This window comes from Dromiciops gliroides, chromosome 5 (genome assembly GCF_019393635.1).
Source record: "Dromiciops gliroides isolate mDroGli1 chromosome 5, mDroGli1.pri, whole genome shotgun sequence".
Taxonomy (NCBI): domain Eukaryota; kingdom Metazoa; phylum Chordata; class Mammalia; order Microbiotheria; family Microbiotheriidae; genus Dromiciops; species Dromiciops gliroides.
The window spans coordinates 5511484-5538624 of record NC_057865.1 but is presented as its reverse complement, the minus strand read 5'-3'; the positions used below and the strand labels follow the sequence as shown (position 1 = coordinate 5538624).

The 27141-nt window shown below is 43.5% G+C and overlaps 1 protein-coding gene across 1 annotated transcript; it reads right to left on the bottom strand.

The window, feature by feature from the left end:
• Positions 1-381: 381 nt before the first annotated feature.
• Positions 382-26959, bottom strand: LOC122728658 (taste receptor type 2 member 8-like). The gene is made up of 2 exons (XM_043967468.1): positions 26890-26959; positions 382-1319 (listed from the first exon to the last, which is right to left on the bottom strand). Exons 1-2 carry the CDS (start codon positions 26957-26959, stop codon positions 382-384), a joined length of 1008 nt encoding a protein of 335 aa, XP_043823403.1.
• Between the last annotated feature and the right edge of the window lie 182 nt (positions 26960-27141).

The following is a 27141-nucleotide window of genomic DNA, read 5'->3' as shown; positions in this document are numbered from 1 at the left end:
AACCTCCCTGAGCTTGGCTTGGCTGACCCTGACAGCAACCCATCAGTCTCATCATTGGTCCATGTTAGAAGCTTCTCCAGCTTGATGGGGTCTGCCAAGGCTTGGGGTCCACGGGCATTGATCCCATCGACATGCACAACTAGCTGCTTATATCTTCTCCCATGCCCAAAGGAAAACACACAAGTGCAAGATAAAAAGCCACCTGATGAACCCTGTGAAATCATTAGGGCACTCATTGACTTGATTCCTTTAATAATAGCTGACTGTCTACCGTGCTTAACCTGCTTTCTCCATGACAAGAAAGAAGAAGATAGTCATGGGTACGAGTTTTCTGGCTCTCTGTAATCAGAAATGATTGGAAAGGTTCTGTGACCGTCCTCCTCATGGCTTCTTTGTGAGGCCCAGGATCCTCCGAAATGGCTGTTGGTATTTGGAATTGCCCAGGATGATGATAACAGAGTGGCCAGAGGGGTAGGCTGCCATCACATCTTTTACGAAGAAGAACCAGAAACTTCTGAAGGGCACCATGAATGTCAGGTTCACCATGAGGGCTGCAAAATAGGAAAGGAAGAAGCAAATGAAGGTGGTCACCGTCCTCAAGGCCTTGATGTGGGCCTCTGTGCTGGGGCTCCCCAAGGTAGAGGAGCTGCTTTGCACCCGCTGGGTGTGGCTGTAAAGAGAGGCAAGCAATGTCGCTGAGCACACGACAAACAGGCCCAGAGGAAGCATCAGAATCAGGTTGACCAGGAACACGTCACTGACGACCACTTTCTCAGGGTCGGAGCTGTCCAGGGAGGTGTTGCTGGGCCAGGACTCTAGGGAGTAATCCAGTGTACAGGCGCACAAGATGGCAGTGACTACAGAGGCCAGCAGGCTGCCCAGGAGCATCCAGGGCATTCCTCTGGAGACCCTGAACTTCAGCCACAGAAAAGAGGGATGTGTGAAGCCAGAGATCTTAAGGCAGTAGAAAATGCTCAGGCAGGTGGCAAACCAGACACTGGAGGAGTTTAGAAACATCCAGATGAAAAGGAACAGAGATCCATAAATGTTCCGCAGGTAAACATTGGCAAAGAAGATACTGAGGACACCCTGAAGTGTCAACAAAATCTGCAGGCCAAGCCGTGACATCCCGAGGCAGGTGAGGAGGAGTTCGATGGAGATCATCCTCTTCTTCTGAATGAGTTTACTAACATTCACGACCACTAGAAACCCATTTCCAATAATCCCGATAATGAACAGAGCTGTCAGGACTATGGTGTGGGCAAATTCAGACAGGCAGGTCATGTTTCCTACCAGAAATCCCAGTCTCTCCTGGCAGACTTCTCGAAAACCCAGAGTAGAAGATCCGACTGATAGGAGCCCAGCACGGGCCAGCCTCTCCCTTCAGCCAGGGCCTGGACCAGAGGACAAGGCCAGGGAGAAGACAGGTCAGAAAGACGTCTTTTGCCATTTGCTCCTCTCCTGATGTCCTGCTGGAGCAGGAGGAATGCAAATGCCAAGGGGAGGGACTGGATGGGTGCCTTTTGTTTGCCAATGGTATCTGAGGGGGACTCACTCAAATTCATTCTGAATTTCTTTCTAAGAGTGCACACCGCTCCGGATTGTTGCCTCTTTCCTTCCTTCCTCATGTTCCTTCTTGAAGGTGCTAAATGTCAGGTCCCCAGCACTGCTAGGTCACCACCTTTGATATGCTCACTGGTGGTCATGTTCAAACATAGTCAAATATATGTGATAAGAGCCATACTTAGGCAGAGCCATGTCTGGGACACTCAGGAGTGTGTGTATGTGTGTGTGTGTCTGTTTAAGTGTGTGTATGTGTGTGAGTATGAGTGTGTGTATCTGTCTGTCTGTCTAAGTATGTATATGTGTATGAGTATGAGTGTGTGTCTAAGTGTGTGTGTGTGTCTAAGTGTGTGTATGTGTGTGAATGTGTGTGTGAGTATGAGTGTGTATCTGTCTGTCTAAGTGTGTATATGTGTGTGAGTATGAGTGTGTGTGTATCTTTCTGTCTGTCTAAGTGTGTGTATGTGTGTGACTATGAGTGTGTGTATGTGTGTGGATCTGTCTGTCTAAGACTGTGTATGTGTGTGAGTATGAGTGTGTGTATCTGTCTAAGTGTGTGTATGTATGTGTGAATGTGTGTGTGAGTATGAGTGTGTGTATCTGTCTGTCTAAGTGTGTATATGTATGAGTATAAGTGTGTGCATGTCTAAGTGTGTGAATGTGTGTGTGAGTATGAGTGTGTGTGTGTCTAAGTGTGCGTATATCTGTCTGTCTGTCTAAGAGTGTGTATGTGTGTGAGTATGAATGTGTGTATCTTTCTGTCTGTCTATGTGTGTATATGTGAGTATGAGTGTGTGTATCTGTCTGTCTGTCTAAGTGTGTATATGAGTGTGTGAGTATAAGTGTGTGTATGTCTGTCTAAGTGTGTGTATGTGTGTGTGAGTATGAGTGTGTGTATCTGTCTGTCTAAGTATGTATATGTGTGTGAGTATAAGTGTGTGCATGTCTGTCTAAGTGTGTGTATGTGTGAGAATGTGTGTGTGAGTATGAGTGTGTGTGTCTAAGTGTGTGTATGTGTGTGTGTATCTGTCTGTCTGTCTAAGAGTGTGTATGTGTGTGAGTATGAGTGTGTGTGTATCTGTCTAAGTGTGTGTATGTATATGTGAATGTGTGTGTGAGTATGAGTGTGTGTATCTGTCTGTCTAAGTGTGTATATGTTGTGAGTATAAGTGTGTGCATGTCTGTCTAAGTGTGTGAATGTGTGTGTGAGTATGAGTGTGTGTCTAAGTGTGTGTATCTGTCTGTCTGTCTAAGAGTGTGTATGTGTGTGTGAGTATGAGTGTGTGTATCTTTCTGTCTGTCTATGTGTGTATATGTGTGTGAGTATGAGTGTGTGTATCTGTCTGTCTGTCTAAGTGTGTATATGAGTGTGTGAGTATAAGTGTGTGTATGTCTGTCTAAGTGTGTGTATGTGTGTGTGAGTATGAGTGTGTGTATCTGTCTGTCTAAGTATGTATATGTGTGTGAATATAAGTGTGTGCATGTCTAAGTGTGTGTATGTGTGTGAATGTGTGTGTGAGTATGAGTGTGTGTGTCTAAGTGTGTGTATGTGTGTGTATCTGTCTGTCTGTCTAAGAGTGTGTATGTGTGTGAGTATGAGTGTGTGTGTGTATCTTTCTGTCTGTCTATGTGTGTATATGTGTGTGAGTATGAGTGTGTGTATCTGTCTGTCTGTCTAAGTGTGTATATGAGTGTGTGAGTATAAGTGTGTGTATGTCTGTCTAAGTGTGTGTATGTGTGTGAGTATGAGTGTGTGTATCTTTTTAAGTGTGTGTATGTGTGTGTGTGTGTGTGTGTGTGTGTGTGTGTGTGTGTGTGTGTAGGAGGTTAGAAGGCATCAGGCAGAAAAGAGCTTGTTTAAAGGAGAGGGCACTTGTGGTGGGCAGAGAAGAAATTGGGGTGTAGTGGGAAGACTATATTTGGAGAGGACCTGGGACCCCTTGCAGCTCTAAATCAATGACACTGTGCTCCTGTGATGGGGGAGGGGTCTGTCAGGCCACAGAGGACATTCTCCCCGATAGTGAGGAGATGCTTATCCCCTGTTGAGGCCCACAGGGCAACTGCACCCAGACAAGATGAGGAGCTATCACCCGGGGAAGAAGCAGTCACCCTCCATCAGCACCTGGGACAGAGTCCTGTTTTCCCATCTCATTCTTTTTTTTTTTTTTTTAAGTGAGGCAGTTGGGGTTAAGTGACTTGCCTAGGGTCACACAGCTAGTAAGTGTTAAGTGTCTGAGGCTAGATTTGAACCCAGGTACTCCTGACTCCAGGGCCAGTGCTCTATCCACTGCGCCATCTAGCTGCCCCTTGCCCATCTCATTCTAACTGTACCTGAGTACTGAGCCAGCTGGCACCTCTTCACAAGAGTCCTCAGGCCTTGCACAGACTTCCTAAAAGCCCTTTCCTTTGGATCTGAGAGAACAAGCCTCAGTGTTCACAACTTCCAGGAGGCCTTCTTTCAAAGAGCCGGGGTCTTGTTTTCACATTATAGGTCAAATACTAGACTGGAAGGCAGGGGCTGGTTCTCTCTTGTCTTTGTACCCCTAATTACTAAAATGAAGGATGGAAGGAAGGAAGGGAGGGAGGGAGGGAGGAAGGAAGGGGATGAGCATTTATTAATTATAAACATCTGTTATGTGCCAAGCACTGTACTACGCTCTTTATAAATAAGATCCTCATGACTACCCTAGGAGGTGGGTGCTATTTTACCCCCATTTTACAGATGAAGAAACTGAGGCAGGCTTGCCCAGGGTCATGCAACCAGTAAATGTCTGAGGTGAAATTTGAAATTGGATCTTTCTAACTCCCGGTCCGGTGTGCTGTCCACTGTGGTGCCGCTGAGCTCCTAGGGAGGTCTATAAAAACTATCATGGATCTGAAAACAGATGGAAACATATTTTTTTCCATTTTTTTTTTGTTCCTCTTTGACAATTCCTCAGTCTGAAGTTTTGGGGTTTTTTGACTGTTTTCTCTCACAACCTAGCTAATGTGGGAATGTTTCCCATGACTACTCATGTATAACTTATTTTGAAATGCTTGAGTTCTAGTGGTTGGGGGGTGGGACTGGAGGAGGAAGAGAAGTTGGAACACAAAGTTTTAAAAAATTGATGTTAAATTTTGTTTTTACATATATTTTGGAAAATAAAATTCTATTCAATAGAAAAAAAAACTATCATGGCAGTCATTGTCTCATAGTGGGGCTTAAGAAATGTTTGATGATTGATTGATAATTCTCAGTTGTGTGTATATGTGTGTTTAAATCAGATCTGTGATTTCTTCCATGTGGGAACCTCCCTCTGTCGCTGTGGACTGACACCTTCTCAGTCACTTACATTCTTAATGAGTTACTTGAGGCACTGAGTGGACGACTGACTTGTCCATATCCAAGCAGCCAGTGTGTGCCAGAGGCAGACCCAATGAAAGCCTTCCAGGGTCCAACGCCAGCTCCCCAGCCCCTCTTCCAGGCTGTCTTTCACACTCAGAGTTAAAGGCTACATCAACTGACCCCAGAAGCCAATGGCATAAAGCAATCGTGCATGATGTTGTCCAGGCCGCCCACTCCTTCAGGGAAAGCCTGAGTGAATGCCCATCAGCATTGGCAGAGTGCCTTCCCTGGTATTTTGAGCTGAGTTAGCTTGAATGCATTTGCATGGCCCATTCACCCAGGTGCAGCTGGGGCTTCAGGGAGTTGGTAACCGATTCATCTGGGAATTTGAATTTATCCAGAATTGTTTGTTCTCTGAAACCCCAGATGCCAGTCCCTTCTTTGTCTTTCTACAGGTGCTGAACTTTCCCAGATCCATGCCCCTTTCCTCCCAAGGCATAATGACCACCCAGTTACTGCATTCTCAGGCCATATTTGCATTCATCATTTTCTGGTAATAATTGGATTGCTTTGCATATAGGTTCAGTGAACTTTCCACACTCCAACAGTCTAATGGATCTCTCTCATATGGACAATTCCTCCAAAGGAGTGCATTACAATTCATGTAGACCTGCCCAACCTGTGCAGGTCTTATCCCTGTCTTCCATGAATCCTCAGCAGATTAGGGCCATTCCTCCCTACCTCAGGATTTTAAATGTTAGATGAGGAAGAGTGCCAAACTTCATCTCTCCACCTCTCTATTGCTCCAAGGCCAGTCTGTTTCTGATTGGGACCAAGCCATCTTTGGGAACATTACTGAATTCCATTCAGGAAGTAAAGAACCACATGACTTCCTCCAAGTGGAAGGAAAATTCAGGCAAGCCTGAAGTCCTACAACAATCTCTTGTTAATCTTCCTGCCTTAGATTGCACCTATGTATAGCCCCCTTTCCACCCAGATGCCCAAGCGATCTTTCTGAAAAGGAGAAATGACCATGTGACCCAGCTTGAGTCACTTCAAGGCTTCCCTCAATACACCCTCCCCTCCTCTGGCATCCAAAGCCCTTCACAACTTGACTGTTGCCTCCCTTCTATACTATCTATTCATACAATGACCTTCTTGCTCCTCCTCAGACACAATTTCATCTCCCATTTCCTCTCCTGCTCTCCCACACCAGCTCTGCCTTCTGAGAGCCTTCGATTCCTTCAGAGCTCAGCCCAAATGCTACTTCCTGCAAGAAGCCTTCCCTGACTGCTCTGTCCCCAGCTTTTAGCCTGACCACCAATGTGATTACCTTTTGTTTTGTTTTGTTTTTCTTTTTGTTTGTTTGGTTTTTTGCAGGGCAGTGGGGGTTAAGTGACTTCCCCAGGGTCACACAGCTGGTAAGTGTCAAGTGTCTGGATTTGAATTCAGGTACTCCTGAATCCAGGGCTGGTGCTTTATCCACTAGCTGTCCCCCATTGTGATTACTTTTAATTTACTCTGTGAATATTTTGTATTTGTTTACATTCATGCCTGTCATTTCCCCAATAGAATGTAAGCTTTTTAAGTACAAGGATTGCTTGATTTTTGCCTTCCTATGCCCAACATCTCATATGGTACCAGGTATATAAATGGTTTTTGTCCTTCATTCTCAAAGGGGACCATGACATGAGGGTGATGTCATGGCTTGTACTGAATTGGATTTAAGTGAGGGAGGACTGTGCAAGGTCACCTACCTCATTCTCTCCTCCAGAGCCAACTAGGTCCAGTGGCAAGATGTCATACATTAGAATGACTGCAGATGTCCACGAATGTTTAAGGCAATTGGGATTAAGTCACTTTTTCAGGGCCACAGAGCTAGTAAGTGTCTGAGGTGAGTTTTGACCTCAAGTCCTACCAACTTCAGGGTCAGCACTCTAACCACTCCACCACCTAGCTGTCCTGCTTAATAAATACTTGATGATTAATGGGTAATTCTTGTTGCACATTTCCATCAGTGGATTAGAGACTTTTACTCATGACCAACTAAATGAGGAAGATCCTTTTTTTTTTTTTTTAGGGCAATGGGGGGTTAAGTGACTTGCCCAGGGTCACACAGCTAGTAAGTGTCAAGTGTCTGAGGCCGGATTTGAACTCAGGTACTCCTGAATCCAGGACCAGTGCTTTATCCATACATCCTATATTCTTTTTTTTTTTTTTTAGTGAGGCAATTGGGGTTAAGTGACTTGCCCAGGGTCACACAGCTAGTAAGTGTTAAGTGTCTGAGCCCGGATTTGAACTCAGGTACTCCTGACTCCAGGGCCAGTTCTCTATCCACTTATCCACTTCGCTACCTAGATGCCCCACATCCTATATTCTTGATGTTACCTCCAGTGGCCCAAGCATCCTACCCTGCCAGCAGCCCTCTCCACCCTCTCCAGGTATATACTTATCCTTAATTGGATAGACATCATCGAGAAGAGCTGCCAGGTAGCCAAGAAGACTGTGGGCATGAGGGTGGCCCCACTGCTACTACCACATTCTGCCTTCCTTCAGTGCTTCCTGGTAAAAGGACAGGCATCAAATAAAATCTGTGAATTCATTGTTCCAGAGGCATTCTCCCATGGGTCTCTGTTTCTATACAGAGAAGAAACATCTCAGCTTTAGGGACAGGAAGATCAAATACAGATGAAAGCCTGGGCTCATCACCTACAACTACCCAGAGGATGTAGTGTAGAGGAGGAAGAGCCTCAGGCTTCTTTGCCTCTAGGGAGCATAACACTCCTTCAGACACCCTGATATGAAAGGTGATCAGGGCTGTCATTACAAATCTTGAGCCCCTTTCCTCCCAGTTTCCACATTGGTGACAGTTCTTCAGAGCAAGGTTTGGAAAAAGAGAAGACAAAGGAATTAAAAAAGAATGAGACAAAACCCTCCCCCAAAGAAAATCATAAGAATACTTCCAGGTGTCATCTATCCCTGGTCTGGTTTTCATGCCACGATAAACAAAGTGAACTCTCTGGAAGATCCAAATGCATGTGTCTGGCATGATCTCTCCATTTTCTGGCATCCTGCTGTATATGGCAGATAATGCCTCAGTTTCCTTGAGGAGGTTGGACTCATTGACCTAGACAGTCCCTTCTGGCTTTAAATCCAGGATTCTATGATCACCATCTCACTACGGCCACTCTTCACATCTAAACATTGTATCCTGGGTTAGCCCACCATTGTCTAAAGATCCTCTGGCTCCCACATAAAAAGAGGAGACAGCATTTTGAAAGAAGGATCTTCTGGGGGGTTTATCTTTCCAAAGGAAAATTTTATATGAAGCAGGTATTGTCCAAATGGTGCCCAAGATGCCCAGATTTAACCACAGTCTAGAGCTCCCATTCCAGGACTGACCTATTCTCCCTTTGAGCTGTCATTTTCATATTCCCACTATTCAGGGGTGTCTTCCTTTTGTTCCTTAGGGATCCCAGTCTGCTTGAGGCTACAGACACAAAAGTGGGCTTTCATTTTGTGGAATCCAGCTGGCTCACTCTATGACACTTGCTGCACATCATGCCAAGTACCCAAAAGAATGCCTTTCTCAGGCACATCCTGAACTGACAACTTTCTAAGCAGTTTCCTCCAAGAGAGGTGGAAAAATCTGTCTATGCAACTAAGAAGAAACAGAGCTGTTACTTTACAGGTGAGGGATGTAGTTGGACCTTCTCTGGCTCCCAACTTATCAGAGCACATGACTGGGGCTGCTGGGGCAGCCTTCTCCCAGCTGCACATCTCAGTGGCCATGGTGGACACTCTGAGCCTCCCTGCATTGGCAGGCAGGGTCTCTTCTGAAGCAAGATCATCATGGACAAAAACAGAAACAATGCTGTGATCGAAAGAGACTACAGACCACCGGTACAGAAAGAGAAATAGATGAGGAGTTTGGGAAATTGATCAAAAACTGGCATAAAACCACGCAAGATATAGATAGTAGTGACGGGGAACCTTGAGATCCAAACATCTGCAGGAACTATTTCTGCCAAAGGCATAGCATCTAATAAATTCTTGACTTGCTTCAATGACTATTTCATCCTGCAAAAAGTGGAGAAAAAAACAAGGGTGGGGGAAAGTCCCTATTCTGAATCTGACTCTCACCAACAGTTCTCCAGAGGGGATCTCTGTAAATCAGAACTTGGTTGTGCTGTGTGAGACATACACATAATCCTTTAGTCAAGCCTGTCAAGAATTTCAGCTATAGATTTGTCCATTTGAATTATCTTCATGAAAACACCTATTTACCTATGCATTTATGACTCCATTGTCCAGTTATCCAAAGGTCCCAACAGTGGTTTTCTCTTCCTTCTTTTCTTTGGCTAGCTATTTCACTATTCATTGATGGTGCTACCAAAGAGTAAAGAGATTAATGCCTTACTGTGGGTTTCACTAAAACTCCTCTTTTTTATACTGATCATGTTGGGGTTTGACCAATTTTAGGGGATTCTTGATTTATGTACATCTCCTTCTGGATGGTCACATTGGTGCTCTGGGTGCCAAGAGATGAGCGACCTTTAAAATCTACTTTTCTTCCCAGAAATAGAGGTAAGAAGGTCAGTGAAAAGGAGGGTTAAATTACCAATTCACAGTTAGTTGTAACAACTTCTAGCAAATTCTTAGGAATCTGAATCTTTTCAATTCAATTTTCCTCAATTCCACAAATATTAAATGTCTTTCATGTGCAAGGCATTATACCAAGTGATGGGAATGTGAGACAGACCCTACTTGCCCACAAGTAACTTATATTCTATGAGGCTTCCTTTAGTTCTTAAGTTTCAGTCAGACTTCCACCTTCTACAGGAAGCCTTTATTGATCCCTCCCAATTGTAGGGCCTTCCTTTTGTTATCACTTCTGATTTGTACAAGGGTGTTTGTATACTATCTGTCCTTGAGAGCAGAGACTGTGTTTTTGCCTTTCTGAGTACCCCCAGCACTTAGAACAATACATGGCACATAGGACACACTTAATAAAATGTTATTAATTGATTGACCACTAGCAGCTTTAAGAAAAAAATCATAAGCTTTCAAGCAGAAAACAAATAAAAACTAAACCTAACAAAACAAAAAACAAAACATAAAAATCCCTGGAAAACATCTTGGAAATCAATTTGAAATAATCTGAGAAAAGTCACTTACCTATAGGAATGCTTTGGCACAGATATCCTGCTACTGGGAACACAAAAGAATCCAAGGACAGAAAGTTCTATAAATAAGATAGCCAACATAATAACCATGCTATCAAACAGTGAGCATCCCATCGATCAGGAGATGGATGAACAAATGGAATTCTTCACAATTTGCCCTTTCTGACACTTCCAGTCTTCTTAACATGAACTTTACTCCCCTCCATGAAGTAAATGATTCAGACACATAAGCCCACTTGCTGTTCTACGCCCATGCCACTCACCTCCAGCCTTTGAACAATGTCCCTCATGACTGGGATGTTCTTGTGCTCCCTCCTCCCTCCCTCCCCACCTCTTTCCCTCTCTCTCTTTACCTCCACCTCTGAGTTCTTCTGGATTCTTTTGAGACAGTACAAATCTCATCTTCTGCAAGAGGCACCTTTACCAATTTGCCCAGCTTCTAATGCCTTCCTCTGAAACACCTACATGATGTAGGATGATGCCTACATCCATATCCCATTGACACCATATGTACCTCATGATTTATATGTCTCCTCCTTAAAAGCTAAGCTCTCTGAGGGCAGGGTTCAGGTTTTTGTTTTATTTGGTACCTTAGTGCTTTCCACAGCATCTGGCTCATAGAAATGTTTGTTGATTGGCTAATGAGTGTAATAAATATAGTTGCAGGTTATAAGATAAGATGAATATGAGGAAATTAGAGAATCCTTGGAAGACCTATAAGTTCCTTGAGACCAAGGATTGTTTAATTTTGATCTTTGTATCTGCAACACCTGATCTAGAGTCTGGCACATATATGGTGGGAGTTTAATAAATGTTTACTTATTAATTGATAGCTGGTGAAAAGTGAAGAAAGCAAAACATTATATATGATTATAATAATGTAAAGGAAAAGAACACCAAAAAGCAGTCAGATTGATGAATTGTAATGATCAGCCTCCTTCATGGGGAACTGTTAAGAAAACACTATCTTTTCAGCAGAGAGGGAGAGTACTATGGATGGGGAATGTAGTCTATACTGTCAGACATCATTGCAATATAAGCTGACTTTCCTTAATTTTTTTTTCCCCAAGAAAGGTTTCAGTAGCAGAGGACTCATTAAAGGGGAAAGACTGTGGTATCAGAGTCAGAGAGTCATAATAAATCTTTGCTGTTTTTGTTAAGCTTCGGAGGATCCAATATAACTGGTCAATGAAGGATCCAACATACCTGGTCAATGGAAAGTGGCTTGCGATGGTTCTCCACAGTGTTCTGAAGTCATGGAGGCAGCGCCGGATAAGAGGCTCCTTTCAGACAGAGCTTGTTTAAAAGTCCCAGAGAGGGGGACTTCTCTAAATTAATCAGCTGGACTCCATTGTGTGGCCTGCCTTGCTTCACAGTTGTTCCAAAATTCCTTTAGTGACTCCTGTGATTTTAATCACCTCTTTCATTTCTTGGAGTTTAAATTTCACAGACGTAAAAACGTAACATCTTCTGGTCTGATGAAAATGAAATGAGCACGCTTCTTGCAATGAAAAGCCTCTTTTCACAATGGCTTCTTTGTGAATGGGAGGGTCTGTCATCAAGGGCAGTTTCCACTCTGGCTGTCCTTGCCTAGATGTCTCCAGGAATCAACGCTGTTGAAGGGAGAGAAAACTGAGGCTTCCAGGTACTGGACAGTGGGGTGGGGTTGGGGGAAGGGGGTGTCAGGACTTTCCTTGTTTGGCCAATGGCTTGTTTGAAAGAGCTCATTTCCATTTCAGACTTTATTCTGAAAGGTGACTTGAATGCACAATCACTTTGTAAAAATGTTATGGGTAGGGGGCAGCTAGGTGGCGCAGTGGATAAAGTACCAGCCCTGGATTTAGGAAGATCTGAGTTCAAATCCGACCTCAGACATTTGACACTTACTAGCTGTGTGACCCTGGGCAAGTCGCTTAAACCTCATTGCCCTAAAAAAAAAAAAGTAAAAAAAAAAGTTATGGGCAGCATAGAAAGACATCTTCTCCCTGACTTGACTGGCCAAATCCTATTTGATTCTCCTCATACCAGAGGGATGCATCTTCATTTGGGTAATTCACACAATGTTTTCCTGCTGCCTTTATTTTCAATATGTAACAAAATGAGGAAATCGAGGGGATTTACAGTTTGGATCCCTTTATGAAAAAAAAATAATGTAACTCTAGGACTTTATGGCTCTTGAAAATGAAAGAGGAAAAAAGAGAGAGAATGAACTAAGTAGAGATATCATACTTAGACTTCACACCCTCTCATAAATGGTGCCCCAGAAATACTTCACCAGGCTTGAGGCAGGCAAACACTTAAAACAGAACCTGCAAGCCCACATCACTATATCTATTTTTACCTTCTAATCAAAGAACATGTCAGTTCAAAGAAAAAGACATTTGATTAAATAGCATGGCAAAGAAAGTAAAAAGATCCCCTATTCATGTATGTATGTTCTCACAGATTTCCACACTGTCAGTGGGTAAAAGACATGTGTGACCAGAGAATATTTATGAAAGGGCACATGTCACAAAAATATGTATCTAGTCATGGAAGAGCTATAAAGGGTTTTCAAAAGCAAATAAGGATTTTTTCTTAGGCAGCTCATTGATGGCTTGTTCAATTTATTTTTCTCTTTTTTCTTTTCTTTTCTTTTTTTTTGGGGGGAGGCGGGGCAATGAGGGTTAAGTGACTTGCCCAGGGTCACACAGCTAGTAAGTGTCAAATGTCTCAGATCAGATTTGAACTCAGGTCCTCCTGAATCCAGGGTTGGTGCTTTATCCACTGCACCACCTAGCTGCCCCCTTGTTCAATTTATTTTTATAAGATAGGGCTATTTAACTATTCTATTTTGTCTTCTGTTAATCTGGGCAATTTATATTTTTGTAAATATTGATCCATGTTACTGAGATTGTTGGTTTTATTGGCATATAATTGGGCAAAATAACTCTTGATAATTGTTTTAATTTCATCTTCATTCTTGGTGCATTCACTCTTCATTTATAATAATGCTAATTTGGTTTCCTTTCTTTTTAATCAAATTAACTGCTGTGCCATTTTGTAAATTCTTCCAACTCCTAGAGCCTTCTCACCCTAGAACAGCCAACTCCCCTTATAGACTTCTCAATTGGAATATCTCTCTACCTATCTGGCTCCCTTTTTCCAATTCCTCTTGGGGATTCAATTTTGTGGAGGGGTCCAGGCCAGTTAATTTGCACTCCCCTCACAGATGCTCCTGACTCTCTGGGATTTCTGAACCATGCCTCTGTGCTGAACACCCTCATTCCCCTCCTCTTTTTAGGTTCCTTTTTGGGTTTTCTTTGCTACATTAGACCATAAGCTTTTTGAGGGCAAACACTTTCTTTTTGCTGGTATTTGTATCCCCAGTGGTTAGCACAGTCCCTGACACATCATAAGAAGGTAATACATGTTCCTAGCTTGTTGACTGTTAATGGAGATGACATAATACGTTGGCATTCCCTGATGGATCAATTTGCCCACCCTGATGGAGGACTCTGTCCAGAGAAGGACAGCCCAAATGCAGCCCCTTCCCAACTCCTGCTCCAGTCATGGGGGAGTCCTAGAGAACAGAGGTTGTCTGTAGTAGCTCAAGTTATTGATAAGCAGCCTGGACTATCTGGTACTAGCTCAGGATGGTCACTTTGCCCACATGGGCCTCAGTTTCCTTCCCTGTTAAATGAATCAGTATTAATAGGCAGTTTCTCAGTCCCTTCCAGCTAGAAAATAGCTCAGAATTCCAAACCAAACTTTCAACTGCCTCTTCCATGCTGACAAGTTTCTACTCTAGATTGAGTTCCAAAGATCAAAGGCATCTTGGCTGGATGATCCCTTTGAATGCCTGAACTACCTGGGTTCCATAGAAACCTGTTCCTCTGCTCTTCCTGCCCCAACAAACTTTTGGCTAAGATATCATGAGAAGTTACATTTGGCAAATGAGGGAAATGGCCCTTTTGAGTCCTGTAGATATAGTTCCAGGGGGTATTAATGGATCCTCAGCCTGCCTTGTGGCACCACCTTGTTATCCCCACATCGAGACAGGGTGTTAGGAGTTATTAGCAAAGACCAGAACAATGATTTGGGGAAATGGTTGTTCACTACTTGTGTGTGACTCTTTTATTGGCCTTCATAGTAAGGCACTATTTCTCCAAATTACTCCCATTTGTAAAGCATCTTTATCTTTATTAAGCTCTTTCTTCCCTGTGAGGTAGGGAAGACAAGAACTATTTTCCTCATTCTAAAGATGAGCAAATTGAAGTTCAGAGAGGGTCGAGTACATTGATATTCATTTAAAATATATTTAAAGCAGGGGCAGCTAGGTGGCGCAGTGGATAGAGCACCGGCCCTGGAGTCAGGAGTACCTGAGTTCAAATCCAGCCTCAGACACTTAATACTTACTAGCTGTGTGACCCTGGGTAAGTCACTTAACCCCAATTGCCTCACTAAAAAAATAAATAAATAAAATATATTTAAAGCATCTGAACATATTCGAGTCCCTTTTAGTGTTGGGCACTTTCACACAGTCCAGTACACTAAGCAATCCCACTGCCTATTTGGTGTGCAACCTCAGTGTGCATGTTTAATAGCCAGCATTGGTGTGGAAGACATGCTGAGTCTCCTTTTGCCCTGAGAGTCTGAGCTGCAGGAAAATGCAGAACTTCCACTATGTAAATATGTGAGGGATAGAGAGGATCTTGTAACCCTCCACATTTACATGCTTGATCCCTGTGTCTCAGCAGAGTCCCACTAATTCTGCATAAAGCAAAGGAGAGTGTGAGGAAGAAGCAATATCCACCATTACTCACTATGGTTTAGTATCAATAATGACACAGGGCCAGAGGTACTGAGCATTATTTTTTTGTTTGTCTTTAAAATGCTGACAGATATGGTGTAAACTCATAGATAGGCTGAAATTACAGACAAAATTATATAGTCAGCTTTTCCTGGAATACAATTGTATTCAGTTTAAGGAATAGCTAAATGGAGAGTCAGGAGACCTGGCGTAGAATTCTACCTCTGACACTCAATAGCTGTGTGACCCTGGACAAATTGCCTAACCTCTCTGAGTCTATTTCTTCATCTTTAAAATGGGGATTATACTGCAACCACTTACCTCGTACAATTGTGATGAGTATTTTGTAATGCTGAAATGAGAGAAGGATATTTTAGGGCTGAGAGGGAGTATGCTAGAAGTGTGATGTCATAAATATAGAGAACTCACGATAAGAAAACTCCTTCTACCAATTTAGATCAGCTCCTTCTCTGCAACCCAGAATCTTAGAGAATTGATTATCTAATTATTAATGCCCTTATTATTTTTTTCTTATTTAACATTGCATTATTTCATTGAGCTCTTTCGAGATTTTCTTGTCTACTTCACGCTTGTTGGACGGTATTCCATTCTACCAATATTTCACAATTAATCAGTAGTACCACTAACCCCAATTCCTCTGCCTTTGGACACAGGTTCTTTCAATGTTGTTTTCTTTGGGGATGGGGAGGGAGAGGTGAGTAAGGCAGAGTCCATTGAACTTATGAAAATGTTGCTACAGATCTCTCTTCTTTATTCTTTTTTTAATTTTTTTTTTGTGGGACAATGAGGGTTAAGTGACTTGCCCAGGGTCACACAGCTAGTAAGTGTCAAGTGTCTGAGGCAGGATTTGATCCTCCTGAATCCAGGGCTGGTACTTTACCACTGTGCCATCTAGCTGTCCCTTCTTTATTCTTAACAATGCTTTCAGTCTATATTTCCAACAACGAAAGGATTGGTCAAAGGGCATGATCGTTTTGGTAAGCTTTGCTGTGTGCTGCCATATTGCTCTCCCAAAAGATTCCAGAAGTTTGTGATTCTGCCACCAATGGAGGAGGGGACCTGGGGCATCACAGCCTCACTAGCATTCAGCTTCATGGCTTTTCATGTTCTATTTTGGTCCATTTGGTGAGCGTAAAATCATACCTTGAAGTTGTTTTCATTTCTATCTCTTTGACCACCTGGGAGATTGAGGGATTTTCTTCTCAGTTATCATGAACAATCACACTTTTCACTTTGGGAACCATCCTGCTTCTCTTGATCACATTATTGAGGTTTCATCATGGGGCATCTCTGCTCTCACCATTCACTGACTTGTCCTAATTTTTGAGAGTATTCTTTGATTTCTATGGGACTGGGGTTTATGCATGTCTAATACTGTTTTGCCATGATTTAATCAAATTATGACCATTCAAATTCTGTATGTAAACCTAGGAAAGCTGATATGCCTTGACATTGGGATCCTAGTAAAATGGTTGTCAAGGTTTAGACTCCAGGCGGTGGTAGAGGCTGCAGGGTGCTTGTCAATGGCTTTCTCAGAGATCCCTCTGTTGGCTCTACTTGGGTACAGATGATAATAATTGCTAACATTTGTATAACACTGTAAGGTTTGCCAAGGATCATATGTATTTATATATTATGTGATTTGATCCTCACAACAATTCTGTGAGGCAGAGATTACTATCCCCACTTTACAGATGAGGAAACTGAGGCTGAGAGGTTAAGTGTCTTGCTCAAGGCTACACAAACAGTAAGTGTCTGAGGTGGGAATTGAAGTCAGGTCTTACATAGTCCAGGTCCTGAGCTCTATCTACTCTAACATCTAGTTTCTTTCATTTGATGGGTCCGGTACGAAGGGATCCCATCACCAATGACAGCTGAGCCACAAATGCATTCCTAGGTTTAAGTGCTGCTGTCAGTTCTCTCACTTAGAGGTCAATGAGCTTGTTTCTACCATACTTAGAGATGCAGTGGAGTTGACAAATAAAGTGGGTTTGGCTCCCCTGGTCTGGCCTGACCTTTTGGATCAGCCAGCTTCATAATGTGGGCCACGATTTCCACAGTCCTTCTAGGTCTGTGAAGCACTTCTAAAACACACACATACACACACATACACATACATACTCACACACATACACACATATACACATACACACACACACACACCACCCCCACCACCACCATGACCATCACCACCAACAACTAAAACCACAACCCTATGAGTTTGGGAGCATTATTATCTCCATTTTACAAATCAGGAAACTGAGGCTCAGAGCCACCAAGTAATCATCTAAGGGTCACACAGCAAAACAGTGTTAGAGTTGGGGATCAGAGCACACAGTTAACTGATTTGAAGCTGGAAGGAACTTTAATGTCATTTGATCCAACCTCCAAACTTTACAGGTGACAGAGTAAGATGCAAGGTTTGCCTCCATGTCCCCTGACTCCATAGCCAACTGTCCCTTCCCTCAATACAAACCCTGTGCCGTGTCATTTGTGTGGGACATGGAGGGAAGGGGCAGGGCAGGGGAGCAGGATGAGCATGAGCGAAGCCAACAGTGATAATTATTCTATCCCACCCCAGGTATTTGGATGTGACTGTGAACCATGAACTCCTTCAAGAAAGGCTCCTGGGCTTGAACTGTTCATGTGACGGTCAAGCCAAGGGTCAAAACTGAAAAACCAACTTGTTGCTCAGGGGAAGGAAACCATAATTGGAAAGATCCTGATCCTTTTCTCCTAAAGACCTCAGGAGGGGTGATGCTCTTTGGGTTTCCAGCTTCCATATTCATGATAGAATTATATGACCATTATCCTTGGTTATTTCCAATTATGTACTTTTTGATTCCTGCCATTATGCCTACTACAATGCTGTATTCACAACAATACTTATCGATTGATGGATCGAAGCATTTAATCAATAATCAGCAGAAGTGCTGCTAAGAATGCTGGACCAGAGTCTGTAGACCTGGACCCGATCCCAGAGCTCCCTTCGCCCCTGAATGACCTTGGTAGTCTGGGTTTCAGCAACTATACCGTGGGAACCAGAATACTTACACTTCTTGGCTCGCCGTGGTCCTGGGGAAGTGAATGGGGGCGCTTTTTTTTTTTGGACAGAGCCCTTCCCTCACCGTACCCTCATTAGAGGAAGGATGTCATCCTGGTTTTCCAGATCAGAGACCTCAGGCAGCTTTGCCCAAGGTCTCCCGTTGGAGAAGGCGGGACTTCCTCTGCTCCAGATCAGCCCGCTTTCCCACCTCTCTGATTACGGCGCTGGCATGGTCGTCAATCCACTCGTGTATGACCATGCATCTAAAGGTTCATTTTGACAATTAGGGAATGGATTTCTCCTGGCAGAAAAGCTCTTCTGCCAAACCCCAGTGTCAATGTCTTGCCCCTGACTTTAGGGATTTGCTGCCATCTATGGACAAGAAGTAGAATCACAGAATCTCTGTACAAAGGGACCTCCAGGATCATCCAGTCCAAACTGGAGTTGAACAGGAGTGCGACCCCCCCACTCGCACCCAGCCTCCTGTAATCCTGCCCCGCCCCCCATCTAGGGACGGAGAGCTTATCACCTTGCAAGCCGTCGTACTCCACTCTTTAGTAGTCTGACTATTGGGAATTATTACCCTGCAGACCAAGCCTGCCCCATTGCAGCTTCCATCCACCACTCCTAATTTAAAGAATAAAAGAAATAGCTAAATATCAGGGACTTTTAGAAGGGGGGGGGGGCCTGACAGTCAGAGGGTCCAGGAAGCTTGAAGGAAGCAAAGAGTCCCAAGAAGCAGATGCCAAGGTATGTGGAGAGGATGTTATGGAGGTAATGGGAATTAGGAGATAGTAGCTGTGCAGCTGGTATTATTTTGACGCTTGTCACCAATCCACCCCCACCCTATTGGGTTGGTCATCTGAATTCTGAGTTCAGACTGAGGTGAAACAAAAAATATCTGAAAGACGTAACCTGTCCTTCCCTTGGGATGACATGCCCTAGGTATGGACAACTGGGTATGGAGTAGATTTGCTTCTGATCTGCTCCCTCCCCCATTCTCCCCCCACCCCCCACTCTCTCCTTAATTCCAGAAGTTGTCGGTTGCTCACACACACACACACACACACACACACACACACACACACACACACACACCTTTTATTAGAACCTCTCTTTTGCTGCTGCTACTGCAAGAGGAGAATGTCAGAGAGGGGAGCCTGGTTGGGGAGCCAGGAAGGGACAGATGGGAAATCAAGGGTCCTGCTGCTAAGGTGGTATTTGCTTGGGGTATAGAAAGAAGAGAGAGGGGTCATTTAGAGATTCTTGGGGAGCCCAAGTCTCTCATTACTAGCGGAGGTAGAAATTTACCTCCTCTAGTCTACAAGAAGCCACAAGCTTCCCACAACGCAGACAATTGTTTGCTTTAAATTTGGGAGTGACATGCTCCGGATAGGCAGGGGCTAGAGGATTTGGCAGAAGTTCAGGTTCTCCTGTGGACTACCATGAAGGGTTGGCTAATGTCGTGCCTTACAGCCCTATGGGCAGAGGGACTTAAAATGGAAGGAAGGATACAGGCTCACCCACCCTTACCTTCAGTGCCATCTACTCAGGGAGTGTCTATTCTTGACACGATGAACCTTTATGAGGGCTCCCTGGGGTGTTCAAGGTGATCAGGGCACCCTCTACAACCAAAATCCATGGCTTTGCATTTTCAGACCCAATCTTCCATGATTAGGTATATCAAATGAACATGTGACATGAGAGACTGTGTGGCACAGTTATTAGAGTACTGTACTGAAGGCTGGAAAGACCTCGGTATAAGCCCTATTTCTGACACATCCTTGCTCTGTGACCCAAGGCAGGTCACTTAATATTTCAGTGTTCTGGGCAACCCTCCTAAGGCTGTGAGCTGTAAAGATGGCAACCTGCATTGGCACAGACCCATTCCCTCTGCCCTGAGCCTGATCCTCAATGAATATGTCAGTTCATTTTCTCAGGGAATTTATTTCTTGTTGCCTTCCAGCACTTCTCTTAATTAACATTTCATCATTTCTTTAAAATACAACCTGCCCACTTAAGTGAGTAACCCTCATGTAATAATAACTACATTTTCAGAGAACGTGAAGCGCATGACCATTTTTCTCTCTCTCCTGGCATATCTGGGAAAGAAGTACAGATGCTGGGACTGTCCCATTGTATAGAGGAAGAAACTGAGGCTCAGTAAAGTTCAGCGACCTGCCCATAATCACACCATCAGAGGCAAGGATTGAATCCAGGACTTTTTTATTCCAGGGCCACACATTACTGCCTCAAAAGAAACCTGCTGTTTCATCAGCCAAAACAATTATTTCTTCCTTTAGGATCATGAAGGCATGAAGCTCACTTTCATCATAGTCAAATAAGGTAGTGAAGCATCCTCTCAGTCAAATGTGGTGGTTTCTAAAGATGGATTAGACCATTTATTAGGGATAGATGAGTATAAGTCATTCATTCATTCATTCATTCATTCATTTATTTATTTATTTATTTATTTATTTATACATTTATTCATTTATCTATCTATCTATCTATCTATCTATCTGTCTGTCTGTCTGTCTGTCTGTCTGTTTGTTTGTTTGTTTATTTATTTATTTATTTATTTTTGGTGAGGCAATTGGGGTTAAGTGACTTGCCCAGGGTCACACAGCTGTCAAGTGTCTGACTCCAGGGCCCATGCTTTATCCACTGCACCACCTAGCTGCCCCAGTAATTTATTTTTAAAAGCCATGAGATATATCACCAAAAGAAAATGTGTCTTTAAAGAGAGGTGGGTCAGGCATGCGCAGCTCTGTGTCAACAAAAGACCAAAGGCATTCCCAAGGTACTGTGTAAGTGTTGTCTATTACAGAGCCTGGGCATCCTTATCCCATCTACTTATACTGATGAGTAAGACTGCATCTCTCCCTTAGGTTTTGTGACATTTGAAATATTGGGGAAGCCCGTCTCTGTTCTAAATTATTGAGGAACTTAGCTGGGGTTTCAAATATATTGCTACTTATAAATTAATGGCTATTGCACCGATTTGGGGCATTAAGCATTTATTAAATCATATTAAATGTTAGTAAAGAGTTGACCGCATTTAACACAAGGTGAAAACCCCCAGCACCAGAGACAGAGACAGAGACAGAGAGACAGAGAGACAGAGAGACAGAGCGAGCGAGCACATGGCTCCAAAATAGAGTTCAGAAGACCTAGAGAGAGAGTTGAGTCTTCCTCAGCTAGCGTCCACTCCAGAACTGCTTCAAGTCCTACATTACCTAAAGGGGGAAGAGAGAGTCCCAGGAAGGGGGCCAGAGAGAGGGGTCATGGGGGAGTCCACTTGGGGTCCCAGGAGCAAATGTTCAAGTCATCCCAAGCCTCCTGTGGTCCACCCTGTTCCTGCTTCAACAGGGGCTGCTCTTACACTCTACTCAAAGCGAATTGGCCTGATGTGACCCGAGGGTGGTCCATATTAAAATAAGCTTTATGACGTAAATGACATAATGTAATGTAAATGTAAATGTAAAATGACCTAAGGATATAATGACTTAATGGGGCAGTGTGCAAAGAGACCATCTCTGAAGGACAAGGCAGATGAAGTCCAGGTGGAGCTAATCTCATCTAATCAAACTCCATTTCTATGGAGATCCACCCTTAGGCTCCTGGGCTGGTCCTAAAAGGGATTAGCTAAACCTTTGAGTGGAGGGGTCCCTGTGTCCCCAAAATGTCCATTATTAATAATAGTTTTCTCACAGGTTCTAAGTATACCCCGAGGATTTAGGGGTTCTTCTCCAATGCTATTCCTTCAAGCCAATATCAAGATCAAAATAAAATGAAATAACATCTGCAAAGCACTTAGTGAAGTGCCTGGCACATAGCTATTGGAGAAATGTTGAACTCTTTCCCTATTCCCTCAAGCCCATAGACCCTAATTTATTAGAATTAAAAGCTAAGCCTAGAGTTCTGGGCTGGAACTTGGTCCATGTCATCATGTCTTCCCCCTGAATTCTGGCTCTCCTGTTTGTTTCCATTCATTATGGTGTCCGTGGTGCCACACCTATGAATGTGCATGACCCCAGACTGTACCCTCTCACAGAATCAAATGATTTTGCTACAGTTTCCCCAGGGAAAGAAGGTTTTCAGTGTAAGAGCTCAGAAAACCTCTGCCAACATTTCAAACTGAAAGAAAAGTTCAGCCTCTGACTAAGCCCCAGACCCCGGAAGATTTTAGCTTCCTCCCCAAGTTCCAGGCTTGCCCATGGCTGACTTGTCCTGGAAAAAAAGCAAATGCCCAATGAAAATAATGTTAGGCGTGATGTCTGATTCTTCATTCCATCCTGGGGATACCTTGATTATCATCATGATCTCTAACTTTTTTCAGCTGAAATCAACACAGGTCCTGTACCCCCTTTTCTTTACTTATGATAACTCTACCTGCCTCATTGACATAGCTAATACCTTTCATAATTGTGAGGTTTCACCCAAGAGAGGCCTTGATCATGGCATGAGTCACAAAGGTGGGATTCACCCATCTTAGGAAGAATCCAGGGCCAAATCTGACCATCTGACCAGTGAGCGCCAATGTGCCTCTTATGAAAGCCCCTTCTCGACATAAGGGAGAAGGTTCCTTTTTCTGGTAGAAGAACAGGGCTTATCCTTGGCCATGTTCTTTTCAGCATCTTCATCAAGGTCTTGGTTGAAGGACTAAGATACTCATCACATTTTCAGATAATGGGAAATAGGGAGGGATGGCCAACGCCTGTTTTTGCATGAAACACTCCCTTGATTTCTTTAATTTTCTCAAAGAGTTCTCTAGTCTTTCCCATTTTATTGTTTTCCTCTATTTCTTCTATTTCTTTGTGTGTTATTTAAGTTATTTAGGGATTAGGCTGGGTGTACTGAGATTATTGTTATTGCTATGTTAATTGCTATATATAATAATGGCTATTATACTAGTTTGGGCAGTAAGCATTTGTTATTAGTTAATAGCACTGACCACGTGTCTCCCTGACTTCCCCACTAGCCACAGACTTACAGGCCTAAACAATTACATACCTAGCATATTGAGCCAAGAGGGCGAGCAGCAAGAGAGAGAGAGAGAGAGAGAGGAGTCGAGTGGAGAGTAAAAGAGAGAGCAAGCTTCTCATGGTCCAGTCTCTTTATCCTCTTTTGGTAGAGACAGATCGATCGCCACACATTGACCTAAGCCAATGGTTAGCATCATTCAGCTCCATTGACTGATATGAGTGGAGGAGTGGTCTTAGAGAGAGTAAGTTCTAAATGTGTCTTCCCCTAGCTAATCAAAGGAATCAATCGGCATTTCTTTGGTTAAGGTGAACTCATCCTGGGCTGGTTTCTGGTGTGAGAGGGAGAGAGCAGCAAAGACTAATGCCTAGGTTTCTCCTAGAAATCCATTATTAATAATTATTTTCTCACATTTGCATTGCTCATTTAAGAAATTTAACTTTCTTATCTCTTCTTGCTATTTTTTGGCATTCTGCATTCTTTTTTTTTTTTTTTGGCAGGGCAATGAGGGTTAAGTGACTTGTCCAGGGTCACACAGCTAGTAAGTGTCAAGTGTCGAGTCTGGATTTGAACTCAGGTCCTCCTGAATCCAGGGTCAGTGCTTTATCCATTGCGCCACCTAGCTGCCCCTGCATTCTTGATAGAAACATATCAAGTCACTTTGGGGTTCAAGAAATGAACCACATGAGTCCAAAATTGTGGAAATGTGGCAAGAAAGTAGCTTGTGTGAAAAAGGACATGGTTGGGAAGGTCTGTAAGCTCAGCATGAGATAAATAAAGGTAGGAGACAGCCAATACATAAAAAGCCGATGCTGCTCTAGAAAACCGAGAGGAATAAGAAGATGTTGGTCCTGTTGTACACTGCCTTGGTCAGAGCACTGGGGGATGCTGTAGTCATTCCTGGGAGTGATATTTTAGAGCAAAATGAGACAGAATTACATCGTGGTGAGGTGGGAAGAGCACTGAGGATGGACTCCTAGGACCCCAGATTGCACATTGGCCGTGCTACTTACTCCTTGTGTGACCCTAGAAAAGTCACTTGGCTCTCCCGACCCCATTTCCTCAGCTGTGAAATGAGGAGTCTGAACTAGTTGGCCTGTGAAGTCCCTTCCAGCTTGAGAGCTGTTTTCCTGTGTTTGGATGACCTCATACACAAATGGAGAGATGTTGAATGTTATAGGTAAAGCAGTATAGTTTCCAGGGATGAGCACATAGATGATGAGGTTGATGCGCACATTAACAGAGCTAGCTCAGTGTTTGGGAGGCTCCAAAGCAAAGTGTGGGAGAGAAGAGCTATTAGGCCGACTACCAAACTGAAGGTCTACAGAGCCATTGTGCTGACCTCATGGTAGTATGCCTGTAAATCCTACACAGTCTACCAGCACCATGCCAGGAAACTGAATTCCTTCCATTTGAATTGTCTTTGGAAGATTCTGAAGATCACCTGTCAAGGTGAGGTATACTGAGGTCCTTTCTTGAGCTGTACTCAAGCATGCAAACTCAGCTGCAGAGAGCACAACTCCAATGGACTGGTCACATTATTAGAATGTCAAATGGCTGTTTGCTTAAAAGCCTGTTTTATGGAGAACTCACACAAAGAAAGTCACAAGACTTCACATGGAGGGCAGAAGAAGCAATACAAAGACACTTGCAAAGTCTCAGAAGAACTGTAATCAATTGTGAGATATGGAAAACGCTACTACAGGCCCACCCAGCATGGTGTGCTCACACCAAAGAAGGTGCTGCGCTCTGAGCAAAGCAGAATTGCAGTGGCTCAAAAGAAACAAGAGATATGTACATTTAGAGACATCTCTACCACAAACGTTCTTGTGGACTATTTGTACCCAACCCGTGTAGAGCCTTCTGAGTTTGCATTGGTCTCATTAGCCACAGTTGGACACACTGTGCCTTGACCCCAACACAGTGATATAATGTTGATCCTCTTCAAGAATGAAAGACAACAGGGCAACTAGGTGGCACAGTAGATAGAGCACTGGCCCTGGATTCAGGAGGACCTGAGTACAAATCCAACCTCAGACACTTGACACTTACTAGCTGTGTGACCCTGGGCAAGTCACTTAACCCCAATTGCCTCACCAAAAAAAAAAAATAGAAAAGAATGAAAGACAACAACCAAAGATGACCACTAATGTCTTTTCTATTTCTTTTTTTTTTTTTTGGTGAGGCAATTGGGGTTAAGTGACTTGCCCAGGGTCACACAGCTAGTAATTGTTAAGCATCCGAGGCCGGATTTGAACTCAGGTCCTCCTGAATCCAGGGCCGGTGCTCTATCCACTGCGTCACCTAGCTGCCCATCTTTTCTATTTCTTAATCTGAGATCCTATGATTCCTAGAACAAAGATTGACCTTGGTGGAAAGACTTGAAACTGCTAGGAAGAAATTAAGGATGCTTAGCTTAGAAAGGAGAAATCTTAGCGAGTCCATGCTAACTGTTTTCAAATAGTTATAATAGGGAAGAGGCTAGACTGCTTATTTCATTCTGGTCAGACCCAGACAATAGAATGAGGCAGAATTAGTGTTTGTGTAAAGGAAAAATCTCTAGCAATTTGGAGCTATCTCAAAATGGAATTACGTTCTTGTGTAGAGTAATGAGGTTCTCAGCCTCAGAGGTTTTCAAGATGGCTAGCTGATCATGGTTGAGGTGTTTATAATTGGCATTTGGGATTTGTTTATTGGGTGGTTTAGATATTGTCAATGCTGCCATTCTGGGATGCTTGCCCTGGGCAACCTGATCTCACAAACAAAAAGGAAGTTTTCTTTTAAACGTCCACAGGTTGTTTCAAATTACTCAGCCAAGAAAAAACCATCAGCATTCACTGACATTCATTAGACTGTCTTTTAACTGCAAGCTCTAGGCTGCTGCTCAGGTGGACCCTTACCCAGATTCTATGTTCTGAGAACAGAACAAATCCTAACACCCTTGTGATGACTTTGAGGCTCCAGAAAGCTTGGGATTTGGATGGGATCACAAAGGACAGAAACAGCGACAAGAGCGTCCCAGCTTCTTTCCCCCCTAGCTCACACCTCTGTTTAAGCTGTCACACAAACCTAGATCAAACACTCCAACACAGTCAAGAATCGTGAGGGGGGAAAAACCAAATAGGAATTTGCAGGATTAAAGACCTTGAAATATGTCATGAGGGAAATGATAGAAATCCTGTCTCAGGCAGACACTTCAATTAACAAGGCATTTTGTAAAGTATACTCCAGTTATAAACAATGTTTAAGAATGAAAACGCCTTTGAAACCCTTTGAACACATGTGTTTAATTTAGTCCAGGAAGAGACATTTCATCTTTTAAAAAGGCCTGACTTCCAATTTATGTCGGCATGAAACATGGTCGATTGAAATGGACGTGGAAGTCTGTGCAAAGTCAGTCATTTGGTTGTAAGAGATGTTTTACTGAGAAATCCCTGCAGCAGCTGCTTCCTGGGAGGTCCCCCCACCCCCCTACGTTGTCTACACTGGCAACCAGAGGGCACAGAAGATCAGGTTTGTTTTATGGAAAAATCCAACCCAACCCAAGCTAGAAATCCATCCTTTTAAACAAAAGTGCTGAATTCAATGGAAGGGGAATTTGTAGTGAGAGAATGGTCCCAATTCTCTTTCTACTTCTTGGCATCACTTGGCACCCCAAAGAGTCACAGGCTGTCTAAGGGAGAAGGGAACCCCAAACAAGGATCCCATCTGCAATATACATGACAAATGTGTCCACACTTCCCCAGATCAATGGCTCCGTGGATGGAGGACTGAGCTCCTGAGTCACAGACTTCAGTTTAGATTCTCCCTCACTGACTTCCTATCTGTGTGACTCTGAGTACATCTCGTAACTTCTCTGTGACTCAGTTTTCTCATTTGTAAAATGGGAATAAAAAAGTACCTTCCCCATAAGATGGTTGTGAGCTCTGTGAACACTGGCAGGGACTGGGATGGTCACCGGACTCCTTACCTTTCACACCCAGCACGACCGTCCCAGACTCACACGTGGGAGCACAGCGATGAGCAGACAGCCAGCGCATGGTTCACTTTGGTTCCAAGGCTTTGTTCATTCCAACCTCCACCTCGGACTTTCTCTACATTTCCTCCTGACATGATCTGCCATGAAACAGAATGACAGAAGCTAAGACAGACGTGGGTGTGGTTGTTTCTGGGTCCGCCTTGTTCCTGCTGCTTCACTGCTGAGCCACTGGGTCCATCTTCC